Source organism: Lissotriton vulgaris, chromosome 7 (assembly GCF_964263255.1).
Source record: "Lissotriton vulgaris chromosome 7, aLisVul1.2, whole genome shotgun sequence".
Lineage (NCBI taxonomy): Eukaryota > Metazoa > Chordata > Amphibia > Caudata > Salamandridae > Lissotriton > Lissotriton vulgaris.
In genome coordinates, this window is record NC_141695.1 from 1,044,732,213 (window position 1) to 1,044,757,366 (window position 25,154).

The 25,154-nt window shown below is 43.0% G+C and overlaps 1 protein-coding gene across 1 annotated transcript in view; it reads left to right on the forward strand.

The window, feature by feature from the left end:
* PKD2L2 (polycystin 2 like 2, transient receptor potential cation channel) overlaps positions 1-25,154 on the forward strand; it is a 1,643,803-nt gene that overhangs the window by 398,045 nt on the left and 1,220,604 nt on the right. Inside the window, exon 4 of the mRNA XM_086929456.1 lies at positions 17,536-17,669. Within this exon, the coding sequence (XP_086785582.1) occupies positions 17,536-17,669 (134 nt within the window). The remainder of the gene's footprint in view (positions 1-17,535; positions 17,670-25,154) is intronic.

Here is a 25,154-nt window from a genome sequence, read left to right on the forward strand (position 1 = left end):
TCAACGGCAAGAGTTAGGTATGGTCTGAGGGGAGAACTCACAACATCATTTGGAGTGGAGAGGTGGGGTCAAGCAGGGCTGTGTCCTGGCTCCTTTCCTTTTTACCCTGTATACCAACGGGTTGGAAACAGCTATGCTGGAAGGGGGTCGGGACCTGCCCTTCATCGGCTCTCGTCCAATACCGGCTCTCGTACTGTATGCCGATGATGCCATGATTTTAGCCAGAACTTCTCTGGAGCTCCAACGTGTTTTAGAGAGATACCACAGTTTTATGGCTAGCTTGGATCTTAGAATAAATATTAAAAAAACATCCGTAATGCACTCGGGAACAAGATCCAAGAAAATAAGGGATATTTTTATTGACAATACTAAGTTGGAGAGAACAAACTCTTATCCCTACCTAGGGGTTTTTAATAGACAATAAGTTTTAATGGGAGCAGGCCATTTAGGCGAGAAAGTTATTATTCCTCAGGGCAACTACTGCCCTTGTAGCATTTGCATAAAGGCTAGTTAAAAGGCCACCAACTGAAATTATCAAGATATATCAAGCAAAATGCATTAGCGTAGCATGCTATGGAGCTGGGGTTTGGGGTCACGGAAAGGTGGACGCCCTTCAGAAAGTCAAAAATAGTTTCTTGAGATATTTGCTTGCTGTCCCACAGAGCTCCTCGACCTACTGTTGCCATTTAGAACTGGGGATAGTATACATATCAGATACTATTAAACTCCAACCAATTCTTTTATGGCACCGTGTTTGGTCGTCCTCACAGAGTGAATTATCTCGAAACCTTCTGCGCGATTGCCTTTTGCTTGAAAATGTGCATAAGATTAGTTGGCTTGCTTATGTAAAAAATACATTTTATGACCTAGGCCTGGAAAAATATTATCATTCTCCATTAACTAAAGAACTAAAAAAGCTATGCATGTCACATTTAGAGCAGCTACGACTAACCACTGAGGTCGGAAAATGTTCAGTGCAGCATATTTCATCCATCCAGACCACCTTTGCTATGCAGCCCTATCTAAGTTATAAGCTGAGCTCCTACGAGAAATTCGTACTGACCCGTTTTAGGTTTAACATCTTCCACCGTTTAGTGACTTTTCCACAACCAAATGATTGGTCTAAGAACCTTTCTGTTTGCCCCTGTGACGATGTATCTTTTCAATCTCTGATTTATACAGTTTTATTTAGTAAATTTTACAAAAAGCCTAGGAAATATTGGATAATACCAATTCTAAAAATGTTGGGACTGCGTAGTTGTCGCCCTGCTTTTCTTGTCCTCCAATTTCTGGAGGTAGAAACTTATGCAAAAAAAATTGCCTGTTTCCTTAAGTTTTGTGTTAACCATAGGTCAAATCTTGGCTAAACTCATGCTTGGTCAAATTCTCTTAACAACTTTGCATTATTTTATAATTTGATCTGTCTAGATTTTTATTGTATTTTAATGTCGCTTCTTTTAAATATTCTTGGAACATTGTAATGTAATGATTCAAACATATTGATTGTATGTGTTTTTATGTGTACTTTTATGGTTTTCTATGAAATTTTGGAAACCGAATAAAGGAATTTGAATTGAATTGAGTATACTGTTGTTATGATAGTATCTTATATGTTTTTGAATATTTTTATATATTTTAGTATACATATGCATTATCGTGGGTTCATGTTAGATGATCTTTTTTTGATTACCATAAGTGGTTAGTTTTTAGGTCGCATGGTGGGATGGTTCACCTTACCTGCCGCCTCTGACCCTCTGGTACTGCTTACTATTGTGATTCAAGCATATGAATCTATAAAAGATACAATTCTGGAGAAAAACAAGTTACTTACCTGTACACTGTGGTTCACTAGTACTGATATCTATTATAGATTCACATGCGACCCTCCCTCCTTCCCTTTTCAGGTTCACCTTCCATACCTATTTAATTACCTGTGGCACTCGTGCTCCAAATCTGAGGTATTGTGGCCCTGCAGGGGAAGGAGAGTCTATGGTCTATGCTCAGATTGGCTGGAGTTTGGATGTTTTTATAACAATATTAATACGTTACTTAAAATAGTGAATTCTTATGGGCATTTGAATGTTAAGTTTTAATACTGCTATTTTACTCTTACCATGGGACTACCACCATGCCGATGGGGAAGATTCAAGCATGTGAATCCATAAAAGATATCAATACTGGAGAACCACAGTGTACAGGTGTTACTTGTTTTATATATAGCCAGGAGCTCCGAAACACGTTGAGTTGTGGAATTGCTGGAATGTGAACAATTTACGTTTGTGAAAGCTGACAAATTGCGGTGTGTGTTGTGTTCTGACTTAATTTACAGAACACGTTGATGGGAATATATATATATATATATATATATATATATATATATATATATATATATATATATATATATATATATATATATATATATATGAGAGTAGGATAGTGTACTTAGAACAGCTAAACCTCATAATGCAGGGGCTGTGTCTTGTTATATAATCAGTAAATACTGGTGTGCTTGGCTAACTTACAGTACCACATCTAAACTTGCAGAGTTATAGATATTGTTGATAACCTCAAACATGGCTCTTCCAAGAAATTTATAAAAATAGATCTAACCCTTTCATTTGTCACTTTTGCATGCACAGAGCGTCACAAAGAAAAGTAACGATAATGCATTTTCAAATGTTTATTGAAAACCTCTAATCTATGTAAATAAAACATGAACAGGGATTATCAGAAAAAAGAGACACATCATTATTTTAAGGTTTATTAGAATGGTGAAAAATGGAAACAATTCAACCATGTAAATTGTTAATAACATTACTAAGATTACTCCTATTTTAACTAATGTCTCTATACTAAAGAGAGCATGTCAGGAGTGCACATCTTCCAGGCCTATTGGAATGACCCAGCCCCATAACTTAGTATTGTATGTCAGGAAACCGGCCTTAGTGCATTAATTAATGAATGCACCCCATCTTGAGTGTGCAAGCCTGCACATTTCTCGCAGGGCTGTCTTCCTTCTCACAATGAAGGTCGTGGACAGCGGAACTGCATCTCAGTCAGAGCTCTCATCATCATTCCATGATGACTCCAGCAGGAAGTGAACCTCTCACCGACTTCAGCATGGACGCTGTTTAAATAATAAAACGGCAAGCGTATCACACTGTGCCAAGGGTTCTGAAAAACATCTGTAATTAGTATAAAGCAGAAGAGCCATCTCCAACTAGCAAAAAATTAAATAAAACCAGGCATAATGTTCTCAGTTGTGCAACCCTGGAACTAAATGTGCAGACTGCAGGGCGCCAATGTCCATCAGAAATAAGTGTGTTCGTAGAACATTCTCGGATTAAGGAAAACATGTGCAATTCACCATTAGAAATCTATGCTGAGTTAAAACGAAAAGCTAAAATGGAGACTAAATGTAAGCTACATAACAGTGCGTAATGTGTCTCTCCCTTCTTATCACCTTGTTCGGGAGGCACATATCAATGCACAGACGGATTTTGCTGCAATGGCCATTTGGGAATTGCATCCAGTTTTTCAAGCTTCTCCAGCTTTTGCTCGAATAGTGGCCATAGGTGGAAGGGTATTTTGTGGTGATGTAGCGCCACTGGTTTCACTGTCCTGTCGAAATGTAGCTTTGGCAGAGGGATCTAGGGCCTTGGAAATGGTGGGGAAATGTGTGTACAATGTCCTCCACTCGGTGAGCTTGGACATTCCAGGCGAAGGATACGAGGCCAAGGTCTTTAGCCCTATTGCATACTATGAGTGTTTCAGCTTTCCCCTTGATGATGTGGAATTTCACCAGTATTTTCTTTCCATTGGATTGTACCAAGACCTCAGCAGCAGGGATATTTGACCTCCATATGTATATATTTTGGTTGCGGATGGTGACAGCATTTGCTTTGGTCGCAGGCGACGGTACTGGTGACTGCTCATCACATTCACTGACGCTCCTCTGATATTAAGGGTCTTGACCTACGTGCTGGTGATGTGTATTTCACATGTTGGTTGGGGCTGTCTGCTCTTGCGAGTGCTCTGTAAATGGCACCAGGAGTGTGTCTTCATGTTTAGATTGTGTCTTGTCTTGTTGGCTCCTCGTTCATGTTGACAGTGTGGCTTGGTCTTGGTGCTCATCAACATACAGAAAGAGGTATCAGATTGATTGTGCAGGTGGTGTTCTCCCTCTGGATCCTCTGCCCTTTGGGCGTCCTTTGCATACCTTCCAGAAGTGATTTGGCTTCCAGCAGTTGGAACATGTCTTTTCCTTTCCCGGTCAGTTGTCGGTTGGGTGTTTGTCCCTCCCGCAGTTTCTGGTGGGGACTCCTGGTGTGTGGTGAGGTGGTTTTGGTCTGCTTTTTGGCCAAACCTAGACTGCGTCCTTGGGCTCTGTCTTAACTGTAAGCTGTCTGCCAGTGTGAGGACTGCTGTAACTCTAGGCGAGTGCCGAATACATGTCAGCGGCCCATGCCACAGAGGCTGTGAAACCGAGTGAGGATTAAGAAGTTAGCTAGGCTGATACCCTGTTGACTTAGAATCAGTCCCCGGAGTGTCTTCGACTTGCACCCTTGAATGAATTGTGCCTGCACTTCCTTTGTCTGGTCCTCAGCTGCTATGCAGGTGCTGGCTAGCGTCTGCATGTGAGCATAGAAGTGGTCAAGTTGATCCCCCCTAGCCGCAATTTTAATCGTTCGAAATCAGGATTGAGCTGGGGGTCAAAGAGGGCTTTCAAGGCCTGGACGACTGCCTTGTAGTTCTCATCTCTGCTTGTTCCCGGCAGGTGTTCAAATTTCTTCTTCATCATAGTGGAGCAGGAGGGATCTTTTCATGGCCTGCACTTCTCGCGGGCCACCCTGAAGTAGTTGTTTGGCTGGCCGTCCAGGTTTTTCATCTGGGAGCTGCAGTGCCCGAGTCTGCAAGTTCACTGAAGGGCTTTAGCGCGCCAACTGGGTTGTACAGTTATGCTGTAGCTGCTGGAAATGACGCTGGGGCCTGTGTGGTGTTGGCCTCATCTGTATTATCACTTGGAGGGGCACTCCGGCTCGATATGAATGGGCTACGGCTCTTGGCTTCGTAGGTGATAAGTGGTAGGCGTCAGCAGGAGTACTTAGTGTCAGTACTGCTGCCATGGTCCTGTGACTGGGAGGCATCACACAGCTGAGGTATTGTAGAGCAAAGGTAGTAGAACGAACCTTGCATGGAGTGCGGTCCCCTTATGAGCCACTAGACTGCCGTGGTTGTGTCATTCTGCACCGGATGGTGTGGCTCGCCCAAGGGGCTGGCAGGTGGGAGGAGAGTCGCGAGTCACTCTATGCCATTAGATGTGTGCTGTGCAGTACTTGCATTGTCCTGCTGAGAGGAGGCACACAGATGTACTGCCTCTGGCTGGGTCCAGGCAGGGTGTGGCAGCAGAGATTAAACAGCCAGTGAGAGCCTGCTGATAGGAGGTGCGAGGGTGTGTGCGGCGGTGGCCACCGGCTGGATGCTGGCAGGGCGTGGCAATCGATTGGGGCATGCTGGCAATTGCCGCAGCACAGGTATGGAGCCTTGCAGGTGTGGCAGGCCACCGGTCAGGACGCTGAAGCGATGCAGACGTGGAAAAGGCCCTTGTCTCCAGTGTCAAGAGCTCCTGCCCGGGACTGGGCCTAGCACCAATGTTGGGTAGGGCATACCAGTAACCACATTGTGTACTGTTTTGCGGGCTGAAGTCCCCGATCGGTCTCGTGCCCTTTCATTTATATCCTCGGGCCATGCCCAGCTGCAAGGGTTGAATACATTACATACGGGTCTTGGGTTCCATGAGAGACATCCTAATGTTGTGACCTAAGCATAAGTCCACTTTTGGGTTCCCAGGTGACGACCGTGTGACTTATTGCACAGTGGACATGTGCCCTGAATGTTCTTGGGCCCACTTATTCAATATGGTGTAGGAAGGAAGTGACATACAGACTTGCTGGAGGGAACTATTGATGATTATTAAAGATGTTTTCGGCTTCAAAATTGCATTGAACCATTTACAGTGTCCGTTAAGACAGGAAAAAAAGGTTCAAGCCTCTTAAAGAAAAAGGCAGGGTTGTAGATGTGGTTTTGATAGTAGCCAAGGGAAATATTGCAATGGGCTGGAAGTCATAGACCGGCACAAATGGTATGTAAATGGCTGCAAAATGTCATAAAACTGACTCCTGTTTAGGTCACAACAATTGGAAACTAATTGCAGAGACGAAATGTTATACCAATATCCATTGGTTTTTGAGACACAATATTTTTCTCTTTAGAAGCTAAGTCTAATGATCATCCGCCTTGAACCCATAGATAATTTGTGTGTATTAGATGTTTTTAAAATATGTGTTCCTGACATAACTTGGGTTTGGCTACAAGAGGCGGGGGTGCACAATTGAGCTTTATGAGTAGGATTAAAACCACCTGGTTCTTTCTTTTATCTCTATCCAGTCTGACAAATGGGGAGAAGACATTTTGTAAATGAATCTGTTTGAGATGTTTTACCCGTAATGGCAGCCATTGGATATTGTACATTTATTATTATAATGTGGAAATGTTAATCTAAGCAGGATAAACTAGGCAGTCTGTCATCTGTGCTGGCTGAGCTCCCTCTGCTACACCCGGACCTACTTACTACTTTAATGAGGCAAGTAAAATCAGGCTCTCCCTGTGATCCTGCACCTCCGAGTTCCCTAATGGCCGTTAGCCACACTATCCTTCCTGTTATGTTGGAGGTACTTAATGCCTCAATCTCCGTTAACACGGTCCCACCAGCATGGAAAGAGGCTAGGGTGAAGGCACTCGTGAAGAAACCCAACATGAACATAAATAACTTCAGAAATTATCGTCCCATTTCCCTGCTCCCCTGGGTCAGCAAGATATAGAGAAATACATCAACAGTCTTTTGACTAATTTTCTAGAAAACAATCAGTTGCTTGACCTTTCACAAACGGGTTTCCGCCCCAAACATGGGACGGAATCTGCTTTTCTGGCAGTTCTGGAGGAAACTCGAAGAATCTTAGATCGAGGAGGATTGGCGGCAGTCATCCTCCTCGATCTAAGCGCTGCTTTTGACACGGTGAATCATGAAATCTTATTGCAGCGTCTTTATGACATTGGAATTCAGGGGGGAGCGTTGAAATGGATCAGGTCATTCCTGGGTGATAGAACCTTTCAGGTTTTTGAGGGAAATACCACCTCCACCAGCAGACCTTTGGGCTGTGGGATCCCGCAGAGCTCCTAGCTTAGCCCGACGTTGTTTAACGTCTCTATGAGGCCGTTGGCTGGGATCGTCCGTCCATATGGTATTAAGATCATTACCTATGTGGACGATACCCAGCTAGTGGTCTCTCTGACGCGGGCCGAGGGCTCTGCGGCCATGGTGGATCTGGCAGGTTGCCTGAGCGAAGTGAACAGCTGGATGACCCTGTCTTGTCTCAAACTTAATGGGGACAAGACAGAGGTCATGCTGGTGGGACGCTCGGCTCCATCCTCGGTGGGCCCGATTTGGCCAGCCTGTCTGGGTCCCCCTCCAGCTCCCAAGAATGCCATTAAGAGCCTGGGTATTTGGCTGGATAGGTCCCTAACGTTAGACTATCAGGCCATCAAGCTATCGGCCACCTGTTTTGGCCTTCTCAGAATGTTAAGGAGGATACTCCCCCTGTTACCATTCAAGGCCAAACAAACCGTCGTACAGGGACTGATCCACTCTAGGCTAGATTTTGGAAACTCACTTTATCCTGGAGCCCCCGACTCCACATTGCGGAAACTGCAAGTTATTCAAAACTGTGCGGCCCGTACCCTATTGCAAATTCCCCGTAGGCTTTCTGCTAGACCTGGACTGAAAACCCTGCTCTGGCTCCCTGTTAGGGACAGGATTAGCTTTAAGTCCCTCTGTATTGCCCATTAGTCATTCTGGGAAACAGGTCCAGCAATTAATCTCCCTTTAATCACCCCGTACCACCCTAGCAGACAGCTGCGTTCAGCCAATGCATTTCTTGCTATCGTGCCCAAGGTCAAACGGACTAGAGCGGGAGGCCGTTCTTTCACCCTAAATGTGGCCAGGTTGTGGAACACTCGTCCCCCCCCTCCCCCCCACTTAAGGTCCAATCCTGACCTAACTTCCTTCTGAAAACCTTTTTGTTTAATAAATAGGCCCTCTTCATCCTCTGAGCTATCCACCCAACTGTAAGAGCAACTTTCAGTCACAGCGCTTGGACACCTCCGGGCAACTATCTTCGATTTACAAAACGCATTTTCATTTCATTTCATTTCATAAAGACAATTTAAAAAAAATTGGGGTATTGATTTGAATGTCTTCAAAAATGTATACTTTTATGTTTACTTTCAACTGTAGATTCCTTGCCTTTTGATTTCCTCCTGGTGCCAGGCTGGGCCCAATAACCTTTTGCTCCAGTAGGTTACACTATCAGATTCTTTGGTGATTTCTCCAACCTCCCGAGTTTATGCAACAGAGCTATATATAGGCACCATCTGTGGGCAGACGTCAGTTATCATTCACAGAAAAGGGGAGAGGGTAAAAAAAAACCCTACCACCCGACCCCCTAATATCACATGTAAACACATAAAGGGGTGGAGAGGACCAGACCTCTAGTGAATAAAGAAACAAGCAGTGGCAAAATTCATTGTTCTGAAAAACTGCCCTCATTCCCACACAAATGTGTGTGACATGCTTCATCATCGGGTCTGCTTACAAAATGCCCTGGCATAGCCACGCACAGGGCGGAGCATAGGGGGGGGGGGACATATATCACAATAACAGAGACGAACACAAAAAGTGACAGACAGTGATCACAAATGAAGTGTTAGCCCAAGACTAGGTTAAGTGCACTTTTTTTCTATCACTTAGGCCAGACCTTATTCCAGAAAACAGAAATAGTAGGACCGAGAAAGAACATGTGTACAAGATCAGCGTTAGAGGCACCACAAGTCCAACAATTAGAGTCAGAGGAGGATGTGAAGCGAGGAAGAGAAGAGGGGGTAAAGTACAATCTATGATAGAGAAAAAATAAAGATTGTGTAAGAGATGCAGATAGAGAGATTTTTAATATTTTGGACCAGAGCTGATCCCAGAAAGCAACAGAGTAGGTACAATCCAAATCTTTTCCCCAATAAAGCTCCAACTTAGTTTTGACAATATCTGGGTTAGGAGAGGCATACAACTTGTAAATCTGAGAAGCCTTAGGAAGGGTAGAGAGAATTACAAGAAGGTGAGATGGAGGTTTTAATGGGGTGGAAGAGGGAAGAGAATAATAACAGTCAAGGATTAATCCCATAAGCACGATAAATTTCTGGAGAAAAGAGCCTGGGCATCGGAAAAGGAGTTGAAACTGGGGAAAAGAACAAAGCGACACACCATCAAAAAGATGATTAACCCATATGATACCTTTCAACCTCCAAGATGTCCAACAAATAGGTCTGTTATTTAAGAGAAGAAGAGCGTTATACCAAATGGGGGTGAGTAGAAATGAGTCGTGTGAAATGTCCGTCGGAAAAACCAAAGGTTTCAAAAGAGAAGAGGTGTGTTTAACAAAGGAAGGGAGGTGTAGGGAGATTTGGTAGAAAGTCGCAGAACCTCCTCAAAGAAGAAGGGTTGCAATAAAATCTGTTCAATGCGAAACCAAAAAGGAGCTGCTTGACGTAAAGAGTAGGATTTGTGGTAAAGACGGAAATCCGGAAAGAGAACCCCACCATTTGATTTGGATTGACGAAGAGCTACAAGAGAAATTCTAGATTTTTTATTTTTCCAAAAGAACTTTGAAAGAGAGGAGTCAATTCGTTTGAAATAAAGGGCTGGAATATGGACAGGTAACATAGAGAGGATGTAGATAAGAATGGGGGCAATCATCATCTTGATAGAATCAAGACAACCCCACCAAGAAAGAAAGAGGGGATTCCAGGAGGAAAACAGCTGGTCAATTCGAGTAAGAACAATTGACATATTTAATTTAATAGAGGAGGAGATAGAATTAGAGAACCAAATACTGAGATATTTGATCTTCGTATTGTTTCAAACAAAGCCAGTCGAGGAAAAAAGATGGGGAAGACAGGAAATGGTCAAAGGGAGAATTTCAGTTTTATCGGAATTGATTTTATAACCTGAGACAAGGGAGATTGCCGTAAACTCAGACAATAAAGGGGGGATAGAAATTTCGGGATTTGAGATAAACAGAAGGATATCGTCTGCATATGCAGAAAGTTTGAATTGATGATCACCATAGAGAAAGCCAGTGATAGAAGAATTTTTGCGAATGGAGGAGAGAAACGGCTCAAGATCTAAAACAAAAAGAAGAGGGGATAAAGGGCAGCCTTGACGAACACCTCTTTGGAGGGAGAAGGAAGAGGAAAGTTGAACATTTACAAGAATTGAGGCTTTGGGTGAGGAATATAATAAGGATATGAGAGAAATAACGTTGGGCCAAAGCCACGCCATTTTAGGGAAGCAAACAAAAAGGACCAGTCTACTCTATCAAAGGCCTTTTCCGCATCTACAGAAATAGCGGCCAAAGAAAATGAGAGGGATGAGGCTTTATTTAAGACGTTAAGAAAGAGCCGAGAATTATCAGAAGTAAGCCTTCCTTTGATAAAGCCACATTGCTCTTTACCAACAAGATGAGGCATAAATGGATCTAGATGCAGAGCATGTAATTTAGCAAAACGTTTGTAATCAACATTAACTAATGAAATTGGACGGTAATTTTTACAGTATTTGGGATCACAACCATCATTAGGAATAAGACAAATGGTGGCGTCTTGAAAGGAACCTTCCGACTTACCGTACGAGTAGAATGATTGAAAAAGTGATAAAAGCTTGGGCAATAAGAGGTCAGAGAAATGTAAATAAATTTCAACTGAAAATCCATCAGGACCAGGTGTTTTACCCTTAGTAAGAGAAGACAAAGCTGAAGAGAGTTCATGTAATGAATGATCAAGTTCCAGGTCTGGAAAATTAAGATGAGAGGTAGAAGGAGTGGGTTTTTTTTGAAGATGAGATTGGATAAGAGAGGGAGTCGGAGGAGATTCTGGAGTATATAACTGTCGATAGAATAATTGGAATTGGTTGAGTATATCTTTGTCAGTATGATGAAGGGTGTTGTCAGGGGAATAGACCGAATCTATGAGGTACGTTCCTTACAGGATTTAAGATAATTGGCTAAGAGTTTTCCGGATTTGTTACGAGCACCATAATAACGCGCACTACTACGAAGAAGTATAGAAGATGCATTATCAGTGGTAAGTTTATTGAAGGCAACTTTCGCTTGCAAAAGACTAGGTGACATGCATTTATCAGAAGAGGTATAGAATTGGTGTTCCAATTTTTTAATATGGGATAGAGAAAGTTTACGTTTTTGAAGAAATTGCTTCTTTTTCTGAGAGACAAAATCAATGATAAAGCCCCTTGCAGTGGCTTTAAAGGAATCCCAAAGAATATGAGAAGGAGTATTAGGATCCAAATTAAAGTGAAAGAAATCATTAGTAAAAGAGCCAAAAGAGGAAGAGAAGTTAGGGTCAGTGAGAAGGGTAAAAATTAAAATGCCAACAAGAAGATTTAGGGAGAGGAGGAAGTAAATCAAGATCTGTTACAATAGGAGCATGATCTGAGATGACAATAGGTTCAATAGAAGAAGACAGTACGTTTTGAGATAAGGGTTGAGAGAGAAAAATATAGTCAAGACGAGAAAAAGAAGAGTAGGGAGCAGAAAAAAAGAATATTCTAAAGTATCAGGGTGTGTGAGCCTCCAGGAGTCAATAAGATGTAATTGAGAAATAGTATCTAGAAATTGTTTGTGGGGTTTATGTGGTATAAAACGAACTGTAGATTTGCGGTCATGGAATGGGTCCATAATCTATTACAATCCCCTCCCAACAGGAAAAAATCATCTTTGTGTTTAATACATTTGCTTGTGATTAAGGCCAGAAAGAGGAGTCAGGTTTTGTAGGACCGTAAACATTAAGAACAGTTAAAGGAATTCAATTAATTAAAGGTTTAGCCAAAATCCATCTACCATCCGTATCTTTGTCTTCTAAAAGAACTTTACATTTCAGTTTTTTATGGATTAAAATAGCAACACCCTTTTTTTGTTATCAGAGGGGGAGAACAAAACTGTGCCAACCCAGGATCTTTTAAGTTTAAGAGATTCAAGTTCAGTAAGGTGAGTCTCTTGTAGAACGACAATATTGGGGGAATAGGAGGATAAGTGAGAAAGTACTCTCTGCCATTTAATGGGATTAATAAAACCTTTTACATTCCAGGAAACCACTCTGAATGTATAAATGAAACAGATTTAGTAACATCAAAAAGTGCAAAACATGTAAACATCATAGAGCCGTACATTTCAAGAAACTGTTGTGTAGTTCCTATTTTCCCAATAGGCTCTGCGCATTGGAATAACATAAACAGCAGTGTAGACATAGGACTGAGGTCATCTAGGTCTCTACTGATTATGTTAAACTTAATTTAGGTTTTGCGCCAGCTAGCTCAGAGGTCACTGGAAACTTCCTTGAATGAATAGGGAGGGATGAACTTCCCTGGCTCAGAAAAGAAGGGATTCAGTTTCCGACAACCGCATAAACATGACAACTTTGCTCCCTCAGAATAAGAGTGTATCTCTAGAGTCGTGTGAAAACAATAGGCAGCTATTTCACTCAGTCAGCAGTGCATACTTAGTTTCACCAGAATGCAGAGAAATAGAGAGACAGGCGTTTTCAATAAAAGGTGTTATTTATTGAGCAGTCTTCTTCCTCATGCAAGAGAAATGAATTGCCACAATTGCAATACTTAAAGTAAAGTAAAGTGCGTACAGTAAAAGTAGTATTATGAAATAATACTGTAAAAGCATTGATATGGTTTCTTAGCCATATGATACTTTAAAGTGGATAAAATATATACATACACAAATACATTGACTAACGTACTCAACTGGTGCTTCTAACTAAGCCTACCCCGGTGTACCTGACCTAAGCCTAATACGTGGGAAGGGATGAGTAAGTAGCAGTTTAAGTTAAGATAGTTTTGCCAAGAATCTGAATCAAGAATTCTCTTAAGGTTTTAGTCAGCTTTGTACCTTGGTAATAGAATGTGGGAGGTCTGGTATCTCTTTCCTCAGGACTCGATCTCCCAGCAACCCGCAAGGGTAGGCTGGAAACACCGGAGCTGGATTTTCTCGGCTGGAGAAAAAGGCAGCGTCTCTCTCAGTGCGTCAAACGGGAGGGGTGGCTTCCGTGGGCTCTTGCATCAGCTGGGCTCTCGGGCAAGTAGATGGCTGCTCTGCTCCAAACCACTGTGTGTTTGCTTAAGGCAACTGTTGGTATTTTATACCTGGAAGGTGCCGGGTTTGACGTAAGTTTGGACATAAGACGTCACTAAGAACTAACAGTTCTTTCTGGACTTCAGGAGTTCTTGTTCAAATCAAAACAAAAGCAGGGGTGATTTTCCCGGGCTGCTGGAGGCTTGGTTTGTTTAAAGAACGCGTTGTGCTTTCTAGGAGTCGATGGGAGTAGCCGTGCTGTGCTTTGGACTGCATGGGCTATTACTGAATATGGATCTGATTCTTATGCCTTTATCAGGATAATATTGATTATAACCTCACAAGGGCATAAATCGGGAATATATAATTAGGGTCCTAGATATAAACACGACAAAACAACTCGAAACTTATAAAAGAAACAATTGTAAGAACAGCAAAAAATACCAAAAAGTAAGCAGACATCATAGAGCCGAAGAAAGAAAGGAGTAAAAGGAAAAAGAGAAAGTAGCGAGGAACTTCCAAGAGAGAGAAAAAGTAGAAACGGGAGAAAGGAGGAAAGAATGCAAAAATGCAAAAAGGTAGAAAAAAGAAGAGACAGTTCACATCCAAAAGGATGACTGCAAAAAACATACCTGAAGGGAAATACAAGAGGGAAGTGTGGTGATGGCGACACTAAACGAAATGGACCGTACGAAGAGCAGCAATCCAACCGCACCAGGACCACAAGAAATTATAGGAAGGGAGCCACAGGAAGGGAACAGGCGTCACAAAGCTATGGAGGGAAATAAAAAAAGAATGTGAACAAAGGAGCAACATTAGGGGTACAATATAAGGTATGGTATCAACAGACTAAAACATATATCCACATATAAAAAATAAACAAGATAAAAGTAAATATAAAACTACCACAGAATTAACATGAGAGGGAACAATCAGGAGACAAACAAATATTAATAACGAACTAATCAGCCGCTAGAAGAAGAGGAAGTGTCCATGCCAGTGTTGGATTGAAGAAGGATGAAGTTCTTAAGTTCACCAGGATCCTGAAAAGTCCATGTTCGATTTTGATGAGTGACCTTGAAGATGCACGGGTGAAACAGACCATATCGAGCACCAAGAGCTCGTAGAGATGGGCGAAGAGACAAAAACTCTTTCCTTCTTGTCGCCGTGGCATTTGAGACATCTTGGGAAATAAAAACTCTTTGGCCAAGCCAGGAAATTTGACATTTGGTTCTAGCCGCTGAGAGGACTGAATGCAAATCTGTAAACTTCAAGAAGAGAATGATGACTCTGCGAGGTTTTGCTGAAGTAGCTGAGCGAGAACCAAGCCTGTGAGCTCTTTGGATACTGAGAGAGGTAGTGGGTGACATATCCAAAAGCTTTGGCAAGAAGGAGGTGAAAAAGGTCACTGGATCTTCACCTTCCAAGGATTCCGGTAGACCGTAAATACGGAGGTTATTCCTTTTATTACGATTTTCTAAGTCCTCAGTATGTTGCTGAAGAGAGGGAACTGATTTTTACTAAAGATGAGATGCGTTGGGAGTTGATTTGTATCTCCGAGACTTGTTGTTCGACAGAAGTAATCCGGGTATCCATAACTGACCATTTTTCCTTCAAGAGCTGCATGTATTTGTTAGTCTCCTCAATAAACGGACGTAACGCACGTATTTCCTCCAAAATGAATTCCATAGAAATAGGAGATGAAGATTTGTCACGAGAAGAAGGATCGTGCTTCAAGCGCTTAGATAACGTGGTAGGAGGAGAATCTTTATTGGACGTAGCCTGCGTAGTAGAGGAGCGGTGAGGCGTTGCTCCAGCCATTGTTAGCACAGAAGTAGAGGCGTGCAAAGCAGAGGAGGGTGATACTTGAACACTTGGAGAGGGCACAAAAATAAATTTTGGCGCATGCAATTTAACCATAGGAAACAAAGTACCTCCGACTCGTTGTCAAGCAAGCTAGAAAGGAGTAAGAAACTGCAAAAAAGAAATGGGTGAAGGCAACGTGAGCAGGCAAAGCTGAATTGATATCCAAAGTAAGAGAAACGCATCCCAAGAAAAAAGTCACAGAGCGCGGGTATGAAAAATAACCACAGTGACATCCATAATGAAAGAAATAGCAGCTCCGGAAAGGCAAGAGTCAGCATTAAGAACTACAAGGCGACTAAAACACATGTGAGGAAGGAAAAACATCCAAGGAGACCATCAGGAAAAATAGATATCAGTCATCAGTCATTAAGTGGTAGGACACAAAAATTGCCATAAGATGGAAGAACTGTACTGTGAAACATATTGAAATATTGAAAAAATACCTGTTGTGAGTTGTGAGGCAGTCATTGTATTGTCACCTGAGGGCATATTTGCAATGCAGTGACACTTGAGGGCAGTTCAACATCAAGGGGCATATATTAAACGAAATCCAGCTCCGTTCTGAAAATCCTGAGAATTACTAGTCAAAAACTGCCAGATTAGGATTGCAGGTGCATCGGGTCAAATGCAGCGACATGATGTGGGGAAAATCAGAAGAATGAGGAAATGCGCTAAATTGCAGCGGCGGCCGTTCCCGATGTGAGGGAAACGGACCGCCGCAAATAGGAGAGTGCAGGCAGGTTTGTGCAGATGAAGAAGAGGCTCACCAGTTACACAGATCCTTCCGCTGCATACCACCGACGTCCTGTAGAAGAAAGGGTACCGGAGAGCGCATTTATGAGGCAAGCTGCGTCCCAGTTTGGCGGAGGACCCTCTTCAGGCGGCCATTGCGATTGGCGCCAAAGCCACGCCCCCTTTTGTAGTGCCTTTGTTCCAGTAACTTCTGCTATTTGGGACACTCCTTTATTTTGGATTGGAAAGTTCAGAGAACATTCTATGAATATAACCCCTGAAACGCAGATAAAAAGGCTTGGACATACCCCTTTCCTGAAACTCATGGAGTCTGTTTGGCAAACAAAGTTTAATCACAAGTTTGACATTCTGTCCCAGCAATTAATAGCACAGTCCTTCCAACCAACATTTATGTCTTGTGCTCTTTACGGCTCACATAACATTCCTTCCCATGACCAATAGTGTTGAGACACCATAGCAGTTTACACGGGGCAGAGGCTTTATTGTGCTCTGAGCACCATTCAGCACCTTGATACCTAAAAAGAGAGAGGAGCTCTCCTTTTCCTGAGGGCATATAAACTCTGGTAAGCTCTCAGCACTGGCACATTTCTTGGCACAGATATAACTACTAGAACCGAATGATAGGGCAAATTTAAAGATGCATAATATTAATAAGGTAACTCTTGCCATATGACGGGCCTTTATTAGTACTGTGGTGCCCACTCGCGTATAATGCTTTCACTGGTATGCTTGCACTACCATAATGATGCTAGTTATTGATGTAACGTAAGTCCTCTTGACACAGCAGGGACCACACCTGCTGTAATGCTTGCATTGTATAATATTTACTTTTGCCATTTTTATAACACTATAATGCGGTTGTGACTTCGGCCTATGATAGTGTTGTAATCTGCAGCCACTCGTTCACTCACTCATTAATCCATTTATGCATTTATGCATTTTTTTAGAAAAATCACTATGCAACAGATAACTTTGGGCTGTTGCTTGGTCGGCTGTGCATGACTTTCATTTCACAATATTTTAACGGTTTTTGACTTATTACTCTAGTGTTGATTTCATAAATGGAAATGTACTTACTTTTAACTATGAATCCCCAACTATTTTGCTAAAACATTTTCATCTCATTTCCTTGCACAGCCTTTAAAACCCTACTTGCCGTACTGGGTGGTGAATAAAACGGAGTTAAATGTTCCTGAACGTGCTCCTACATGAGAAGAGATAAAATCGGTGCTTAATTTGAGGCGGAGGCTGACAAGGGCCATGGCACTTGCTATTTTGTTTTTTAAACAAATTAAGTACTGGATAAAATACATTGTAATTTAATAGAATAGCATTGTGGATGTGTTTTCCCTGTCGCTGTATAATTTTTGAATGAGGGAAGTAAAACAAATGCACTTACCATTTAATGTGGAGCCCTTTCTCCATAGGCATGCGTTTTAAAGATTGCACGTCTTCTTACGGGAAGCATCTAGTGAATCCGTTTTTACAGAAGAGCAAAGTTATCTTTCCATGAAGTGAAATGCTAATGTTATCGGTATTTATAATCTGAAAAAAGAATCCTAAAATATGTTATAAGGAATGTCTAAAATTTTTAGAAGTAACTGAAATGAACACATTAGAGTGAGTCTGTTTTTCTTGGTTTTCTGTTTAGTGGCATTTGGAATGGTAGACTCAAACATGTACACATTAAACAAAGCTATGCAAAACCTTTTCCTGGAGACACCAGTGTCACAAACAGACAGAATGACATTTAATTCTATTACAAGAATGACTGATTTTTGGAAGGTAAATCTATATCTGTAAAAACAGGTATTTGTAATTCCTTGTTTGTTGCTAAACATTATACATGTAACTGGAAACGTAGAAGAAAATCATGAATGTGTCTAAGGGATTAATGTAAAGGTTCATACTAAGGTTGACTTTGCAGTGCTGTATTTTTCCTTCTGTCTCCCACCAGAAATGTTTTAACAGCATGAATATTTATGTGATGTGATGAGGAGTAACCCATTTTGTAACTTAATATTCTGTGAATAATGTTTAATATATTATTTACGGAAGCATTTCTGATTATGGGTGATTTTAATGTACTTGAATAAGCATTAAACGAAATGAAAAGGTCCTTTATAGAGCGCGATAGCTACCCTGAGGCGTCCTAGGGCTGCAGACTTGTGCTTGTAGGGGTTGGGCTCTGCGCGAAGATGATGGGGAAGAGAGTTCCAAAGTATTGAAGCGTTGTACGAAAAGGACCGGCCTCCGCATCTGGCTCTCTTAATCCTGGGTACAGTCACCAGGAGAGAGGATGATGATCTAAGCTGTCTAAGAGGGCTACATGAAGTAATCAATGAGTGGCTGATGACAGCTCCAGTTTTCCAGTATGCAGTTGAGTTATGCAGAGGGTCTTGAACTCAATTCTTTCTATGACCGGGAGCAAGTGAAGGCTCTTCAGGCCAGCTTTCACAGAAAGTTGGCGGGGAATTTGAAGTAGTGTTCGTGCTGCACAGTTTTGTATGATCTGGAGCGGGTTCAGGGTGTATTGGGGGGCCCCTAGATACAAGGCATTCCAGAAGTCCAGCCTCGAGACAACAATCCCCTGGATCATGATCTGTCTGGCTTGGAAAGGCAATAGGGGAAGAATCTTCCGTATGAGCCTGAGTAGGCCAAAACAAATTGCTGATAGTTTGGCAGCTTGGGCATTAAAATAGAGGGATTTGTCCAACCAAATGCCTAGGCTCTTTATTTTATCCTTTGGGGTGGGGGAGAGCTGAGACAGGTGGGCCACAGTGACTTGATTGAGGGCGGAGAGGGATTGCCTAGGAGCATAAGCTCGTTTTTTTTCGCCATTGAGTTTTAGGCACGACGAGGTCATCCATTTGGAGACCTCTTCCAGGCAGGCCCTAAGATTGTTGGACGCAGTGTCCGATTAATTAAGGGCCACCACTAGCTGAGTGTCGTCTGCGTAGGTAATGGTTTTTATTCCATACGGACGGACTATCTCAGCTAGGGGGCCCATGTAAACATTAAATAACGTAGGCCTCAGAGAAGAGCCCTGCTGTACGCCGCAAACAAGAGGCTTGCTTGGAGAGGTAGTGTTGCCCTCAAACACTTGAAAAGAGCAGTCAGAGAGGAAGGATCCAAGCCAGGTAATGGCTTTTCCTGAGATCCCTATGCTGGAGAGCCGCTGAAGTAAAATGCTGTGGTTGACAGTGTCGAAGGCGGCACTTAGGTCAAGGAGGATTAAAGCGGCTGATCCCCCCTGGTCTAAGATCTTCCTTGCCTCCTCCGTCACTGCAAGCAGCGCGGTTTCGGTCCCATGCATGGGACGGAATCCAGTTTGAGAGACGTCGAGCATGTGACGGCCCCAAGAAATTTTACTAGCGAGGTGTTGGTATGCTTATCCAGGATCTTACTCAGCCAATGGAGTAGGGAGATTGGCCAGTAGTTGCTAGGATCTCTCCGGTCAAGGTTAGGTTTTTTGAGAAGGGCCTTTACCATGGCGCACTTCCAAGGAGGGGGGACAGAGCTAGTGGATAAAGAAGCATTGAGTAAGTTGAGTACTGTTGAAATAATCTTGTGGCTGGTTAAGTTCAGAGAACGTGGGGGAGCTGGATCATTAGGAAAGCCTAATTTTTCCTGGGGCAGAATAGATTCTAGTGTGGTAAAGTTAAGAGGAGGAAAGGATTAAAGGATAGCCCGGGGTTGAGTATCTGAGATAGAGGGGGTGGTTGACAGGGCAGTGGTAGGGATAGGGGGGAAAGAAGTGTAAGTATTTTGAATTTTGTGGAAAAAGAACTCGTGTATTAGAGGGGTCAGGGGGCTGTTCTGGGAGTTTAAGGATGATCACAAGATCTCTTTTGGTTTGGAGGCTGCTGCGTTGATTTTTCCTACAAAGAAGGCTGATGGTGCCAATTTGATCTCGTTTTTATAAGTTCTGAGCATTTCTCTGTAGGCAGTTTTCCTGGAGGGGGAGAAATTCAGTCTCCACTTCCTTTCTAGTCTTTTACATTTACATTTCAGTTCTCGTAATCCAGGAGAGAGCTGTCAGCCAGTCGTCCAGCGGAAGTTTGGCCCAGTTTCTTTGCGTGAGTGTTGTAGTGTTGGGAGGGGGTGCCGGTCAGGAGTGATCCAGACAAAAGGGATCAAAAGATGGTTAGATCACGGAATGGGGGAGGGTTTCCTACTTTCAGATCTGTGCAGTTACTGAAGATAGGGTCGAGTAGATGGCCTTTTGTGTGGGTCGGGTCAGGTACTAATTGGGTCAATTGCAGGGCTGAGAGACTCGCTAGCAGGTGTACAGCAGTGTGATTGGTGGTGTCATCAAAGTGGATATTGAGATCTCCCAATAAAGTAAAATTCGCTGGTGTACAAGCTAGTCTGACAATAATGGAGGGGAGGCTGTTGGCAAAATGGCAAAATGCGGCGCCGAGTGGCAACAGCTAGCGTTGGGCAGATTCACAATAAACAGTGCCCCCACCTTACACGCGTCCCCTGCGCGCTCCGCTCTGCATGGGCTTATATTAGATAAAAATGAGGAGGAGACTAAGCGCCAACCTCCAGCCTACCCAGAAGAGACTTCCCTCCACACAATCGGGTAGTAGATAGGGAGTAGTAGAGAATGAGTAGTAGACAGTGAGACGTCGAGAATGAGTAGAGTAGAGCAGTAGAGAGTGAGTAGCAGAGAGTGAGTAGCAGAGGGAGAGTAGCAGAGGGAGAGTAGCAGAGAGAGAGTAGCAGAATGAGTAGTAGAGAGTGAGTAGTAGAGGTGTAGTAGAGTGAGTAGTAAGTCCGTAGTAGAGAGAGTGGTAGAGTGAGAAGAGAGTAGTACACAGTGAGTAGTAGAGTAGTAGGTAGAGAGTAGTAGAGTAGTAGAGAGGGAGTTGTAGAGAATGAGTAGTAGACAGTGAGTAGTCAAGAGTGAGTGGAGAGTATTAGAGAGTGAGTAGTAGATATTGAGTAGAGAGTGAGTAGTAGAGAGAGTAGTAGAGTAGGAGGTAGAGAGTAGTAGAGAGTGAATGGCAGAGAGTAGTAGAGAGTGAGTAGTAGAGAGTAGTAGAGAGTAGTAGAGAGAGTAGTAGCATGAGTTGTAGAGTGAGTAGTAGAGTGAGTAGGAGAGTGAGTAGTAGAGAGCAGTAGAGAGTATTAGAGAGTGAGTAGTAGAGAGTGAGTAGTAGAGAGTGAGTAGTAGAGAATGAGTAGAGTAGTGTAGTAGAGAGTGGTAGAGAGTGAGTAGTAGAGAGTGAGTAGTAGAGAGTGAGTAGTAGAGAGTGAGTAGTAGAGAGTAGTAGTGAGTAGTAGAGAGTGAGTAGTAGAGGGTTAGTAGAGTGAGTAGTAGAGAGTGAGTAGTAGAGAGTGAGTAGTAGAGACTGAGTAGTGGGAAGTGAGTAGTAGAGTAGTAGGTAGAGAGTAGTAGAGTAGTAGGTAGAGAGTAGTAGAGTAGTAGAGAGTGAGTAGTAGAGAGTGAGTAGTAGTTAGTAGAGAGTGAGTAGAGAATCTCACACACACACAGTGTCTCCCACAGTGTCTCACACAGTGTCAGTGTCTCACACAGTGTCTCACACACAGTTCCTCACACACAGTGTCTCACACACAGTCTCACACAGTGTCTCAAACACAGAGTGAGTAGTAGAGAGTAGACTAGAGTAGTAGAGTAGTAGGTAGAGAGTAGTAGCTAGAGAGTAGTAGAGAGTGAATGGTAGAGATTAGTAGAGAGTGAGTGTTAGATAGTGAGTGGTAGATAGTGAGTGGTAGAGAGTGAGTGGTAGAGAGTGAGTGGTAGAGAGTAAGTGGTAGAGAGTGAGTGGTAGAGAGTGAGTAGTAGAGAGTGAGTAGTCGAAAGTGAGTAGTAGAGAATGAGTAGAGTAGTTGAGGGTAGTAGAGAGTGAGTAGTAGAGAGTAGTAGAGAGTGAGTAGTAGAGAGTAGTAGAGTGAGTAGTAGATATTGAGTAGTAGAGAGTGAGTAGTAGAGAGTAGGTGAGTGAGTAATAGAGAGAGAGAGTAGTAGAGAGAGAGTAGTAGAGCGAGAGTAGTAGAGCGAGAGTAGTAGAGAGAGAGTAGTAGAGAGGGAGTAGTAGAGAGTAGTAGAGAGTGCGTAGTAGAGGGTTAGTAGAGTGAGTATAGAGTGAGTAGTAAGTGAGTGGTAAGTGAGTAGTAGAGTGAGTAGAGTAGTAGAGAGTGAGTAGTAGAGAATGAGTAGTAGAGAGTTGTAGAGAATGAGTAGAGTAGTAGAGAGTGAGTAGTAGAGTAGTAGAGAGTGAGTAGAGAGTGAGTAGTAGAGCGTGAGTAGTAGAATGAGTAGAAAATCTCTCACACACACACAGTGTCTCCCAAACAGTGTCTCACACACAGTGTGTCAGTGTCTCACACACAGTGTCTCAAACACACGCAGTGTCTCACACACACAGTATCTCACACACAGTCTCACACATTGTCTCAAGTAGTAGAGAGTAGTAGAGTGACTAATAGAGAGTAGTAGAGTGACTAGTAGAGAGTAGTAGAGTGAGTAGTAGAGAGTGAGTAGTAGAGAGTGAGTAGTAGAGAGTGAGTAGTAGAGAATGAGTAGAGTAGTTGAGGGTAGTAGAGAGTGAGTAGTAGAGAGTAGTAGAGAGCAGTAGAGTATTAGAGAGTGAGTAGTAGAGAGTGAGTAGTAGAGAGTGAGTAGTAGAGAGTGAGTAGTAGAGAGCGAGTAGTAGAGTGAGTAGTATAGAGTAGGAGAGTGAGTAGCAGAGAGTGAGTAGTAGAGTGAGTAGTCAAATGAGTAGTAGAGAGTAGTAGAGTGAGTAGTAGAGAGTGAGTAGTAGAGTGATTAGTAAGTGAGTGTTAGAGAGTGAGTTGTAGAGTGAGTGGTAGAATGAGAAGAGCGTGAGTAGTAGAGAGTGAGCAGTAGAGTAGTAGCTAGCAAGTAGTAGAGTAGTAGAGAGTGAGTAGTAGAGAATGAGTAGTAGAGTAGTAGGTAGCAAGTAGTAGAGTAGTAGAGAGTGAGTAGTAGAGAATGAGTAGTAGACAGTGAGTCGTCGAGTGAGTAGTCGAGAGTGAGTAGTAGAGAATGAGGAGAGTAGTAGAGAGTAGTAGAGAGAGTAGTAGTGAGTAGTAGAGAGTGAGTAGTAGTTAGTAGAGAGTGAGTAGAGAATCTCACACACACACAGTAACTCCCACACAGTGTCTCACACAGTGTGTCAGTGTCTCACACAGTGTCTCACACACAGTTCCTCACACACAGTGTCTCACACACACACAGTGTCTCACACACAGTCTCACACAGTGTCTCACACACAGTCTCACACAGTGTCTCACACACAGTCTCACACAGTGTCTCAAACACAGAGTGAGTAGTAGAGAGTAGAGATTAGAGTAGTAGAGTAGTAGGTAGAGAGTAGTAGCTAGAGAGTAGTAGAGAGTGAATGGTAGAGAGTAGTAGAGAGTGAGTGGTAGAGAGTGAGTGGTAGAGAGTGAGTGGTAGAGAGTGAGTAGTAGAGTAGTAGGTAGAGAGTAGTAGAGTAGTATGTAGTAGACAGTGAGAAGTCGAGTGTGTAGTCGAGAGTGAGTAGTAGAGAATGAGTAGAGTAGAGTAGTCGAGTAGTGGAGAGTGAGTAGTGGAGAGTGAGTAGTGGAGAGTGAGTAGTGGAGAGTGAGTAGTGGAGAGTGAGTAGTAGAGATTGAGTAGTAGATATTGAGTAGTAGAGAGTGGGAGAGTGAGTAGTAGATATTGAGTAGTAGAGAGTGGGAGAGTGAGTAGTAGAGAGTGAGTAGTAGAGGGTTTCGTAGGGAATGAGTAGAGTACAGTAGTAGAGAATGAGTAGTAGAGTAGTAGGTAGCAAGTAGTAGAGTAGTAGAGAGTGAGTAGTAGAGAATGAGTAGTAGACAGTGAGTCGTCGAGTGAGTAGTCGAGAGTGAGTAGTAGAGAATGAGGAGAGTAGTAGAGAGTAGTAGAGAGAGTAGTAGTGAGTAGTAGAGAGTGAGTAGTAGTTAGTAGAGAGTGAGTAGAGAATCTCACACACACACACAGTATCTCCCACACAGTGTCTCACACAGTGTGTCAGTGTCTCACACAGTGTCTCACACACAGTTCCTCACACACAGTGTCTCACACACACACAGTGTCTCACACACAGTCTCACACAGTGTCTCACACACAGTCTCACACAGTGTCTCACACACAGTCTCACACAGTGTCTCAAACACAGAGTGAGTAGTAGAGGGTAGAGACTTGAGTAGTAGAGTAGTAGGTAGAGAGTAGTAGAGAGTGAATGGTAGAGAGTAGTAGAGAGTGAGTGGTAGAGAGTGAGTGGTAGAGAGTGAGTGGTAGAGAGTGAGTAGTAGAGTAGTAGGTAGAGAGTAGTAGAGTAGTATGTAGTAGACAGTGAGAAGTCGAGTGTGTAGTCGTGAGTGAGTAGTAGAGAATGAGTAGAGTAGAGTAGTAGAGTAGTGGAGAGTGAGTAGTGGAGAGTGAGTAGTGGAGAGTGAGTAGTGGAGAGTGAGTAGTAGAGATTGAGTAGTAGATATTGAGTAGTAGAGAGTGGGAGAGTGAGTAGTAGATATTGAGTAGTAGAGAGTGGGAGAGTGAGTAGCAGAGAGTGAGTAGTAGAGAGTGAGTAGTAGAGAGAGAGTAGTAGAGAGTGAGTAGTAGAGAGTGAGTAGTAGAGGGTTTAGCAGGGAATGAGTAGAGTATAGTAGTAGAGAGTGAGTAGTAGAGAGTGAGTAATAGTGAGTAGTAGAGAGTGAGTAGAAAATCTCGCACACAGTGTCTCACACACAGTGTCTCACACACAGTACCTCACACACACAGTGTCTCACATACACAGTGTCTCACACACAGTCTCACACATTGTCTTAAACAGGCTCACACCCACAGTGTCCCTCACACACACACACACAGTGTCTCACACACACACAGTGTCTCAAACAGTCTCACACACACAGTGTATCACACACACACACACACACAGTGTAACACACACACAGGGTCACACACACACACACAGTGTCTCACAAACACACAGTGTCTCAATCAGTCTCACACACAGTGTATCACACACACACACAGTGTCACACACACAATGTCTCACACAATGTCTCACACACACTGCGTCACACACACAGCCTCACACACAGCCTCACACACACAGTCTCACACACACAGCATCTCACACAGCCTCACACACAGTGTCTCACACACACAGCCTCACACACAGTGTCTCACACAGACACAGTCTCACACACACAGCTTCACACACACATAGTGTCTCAAACACACAGTGTCTCACACACTGTCTCACA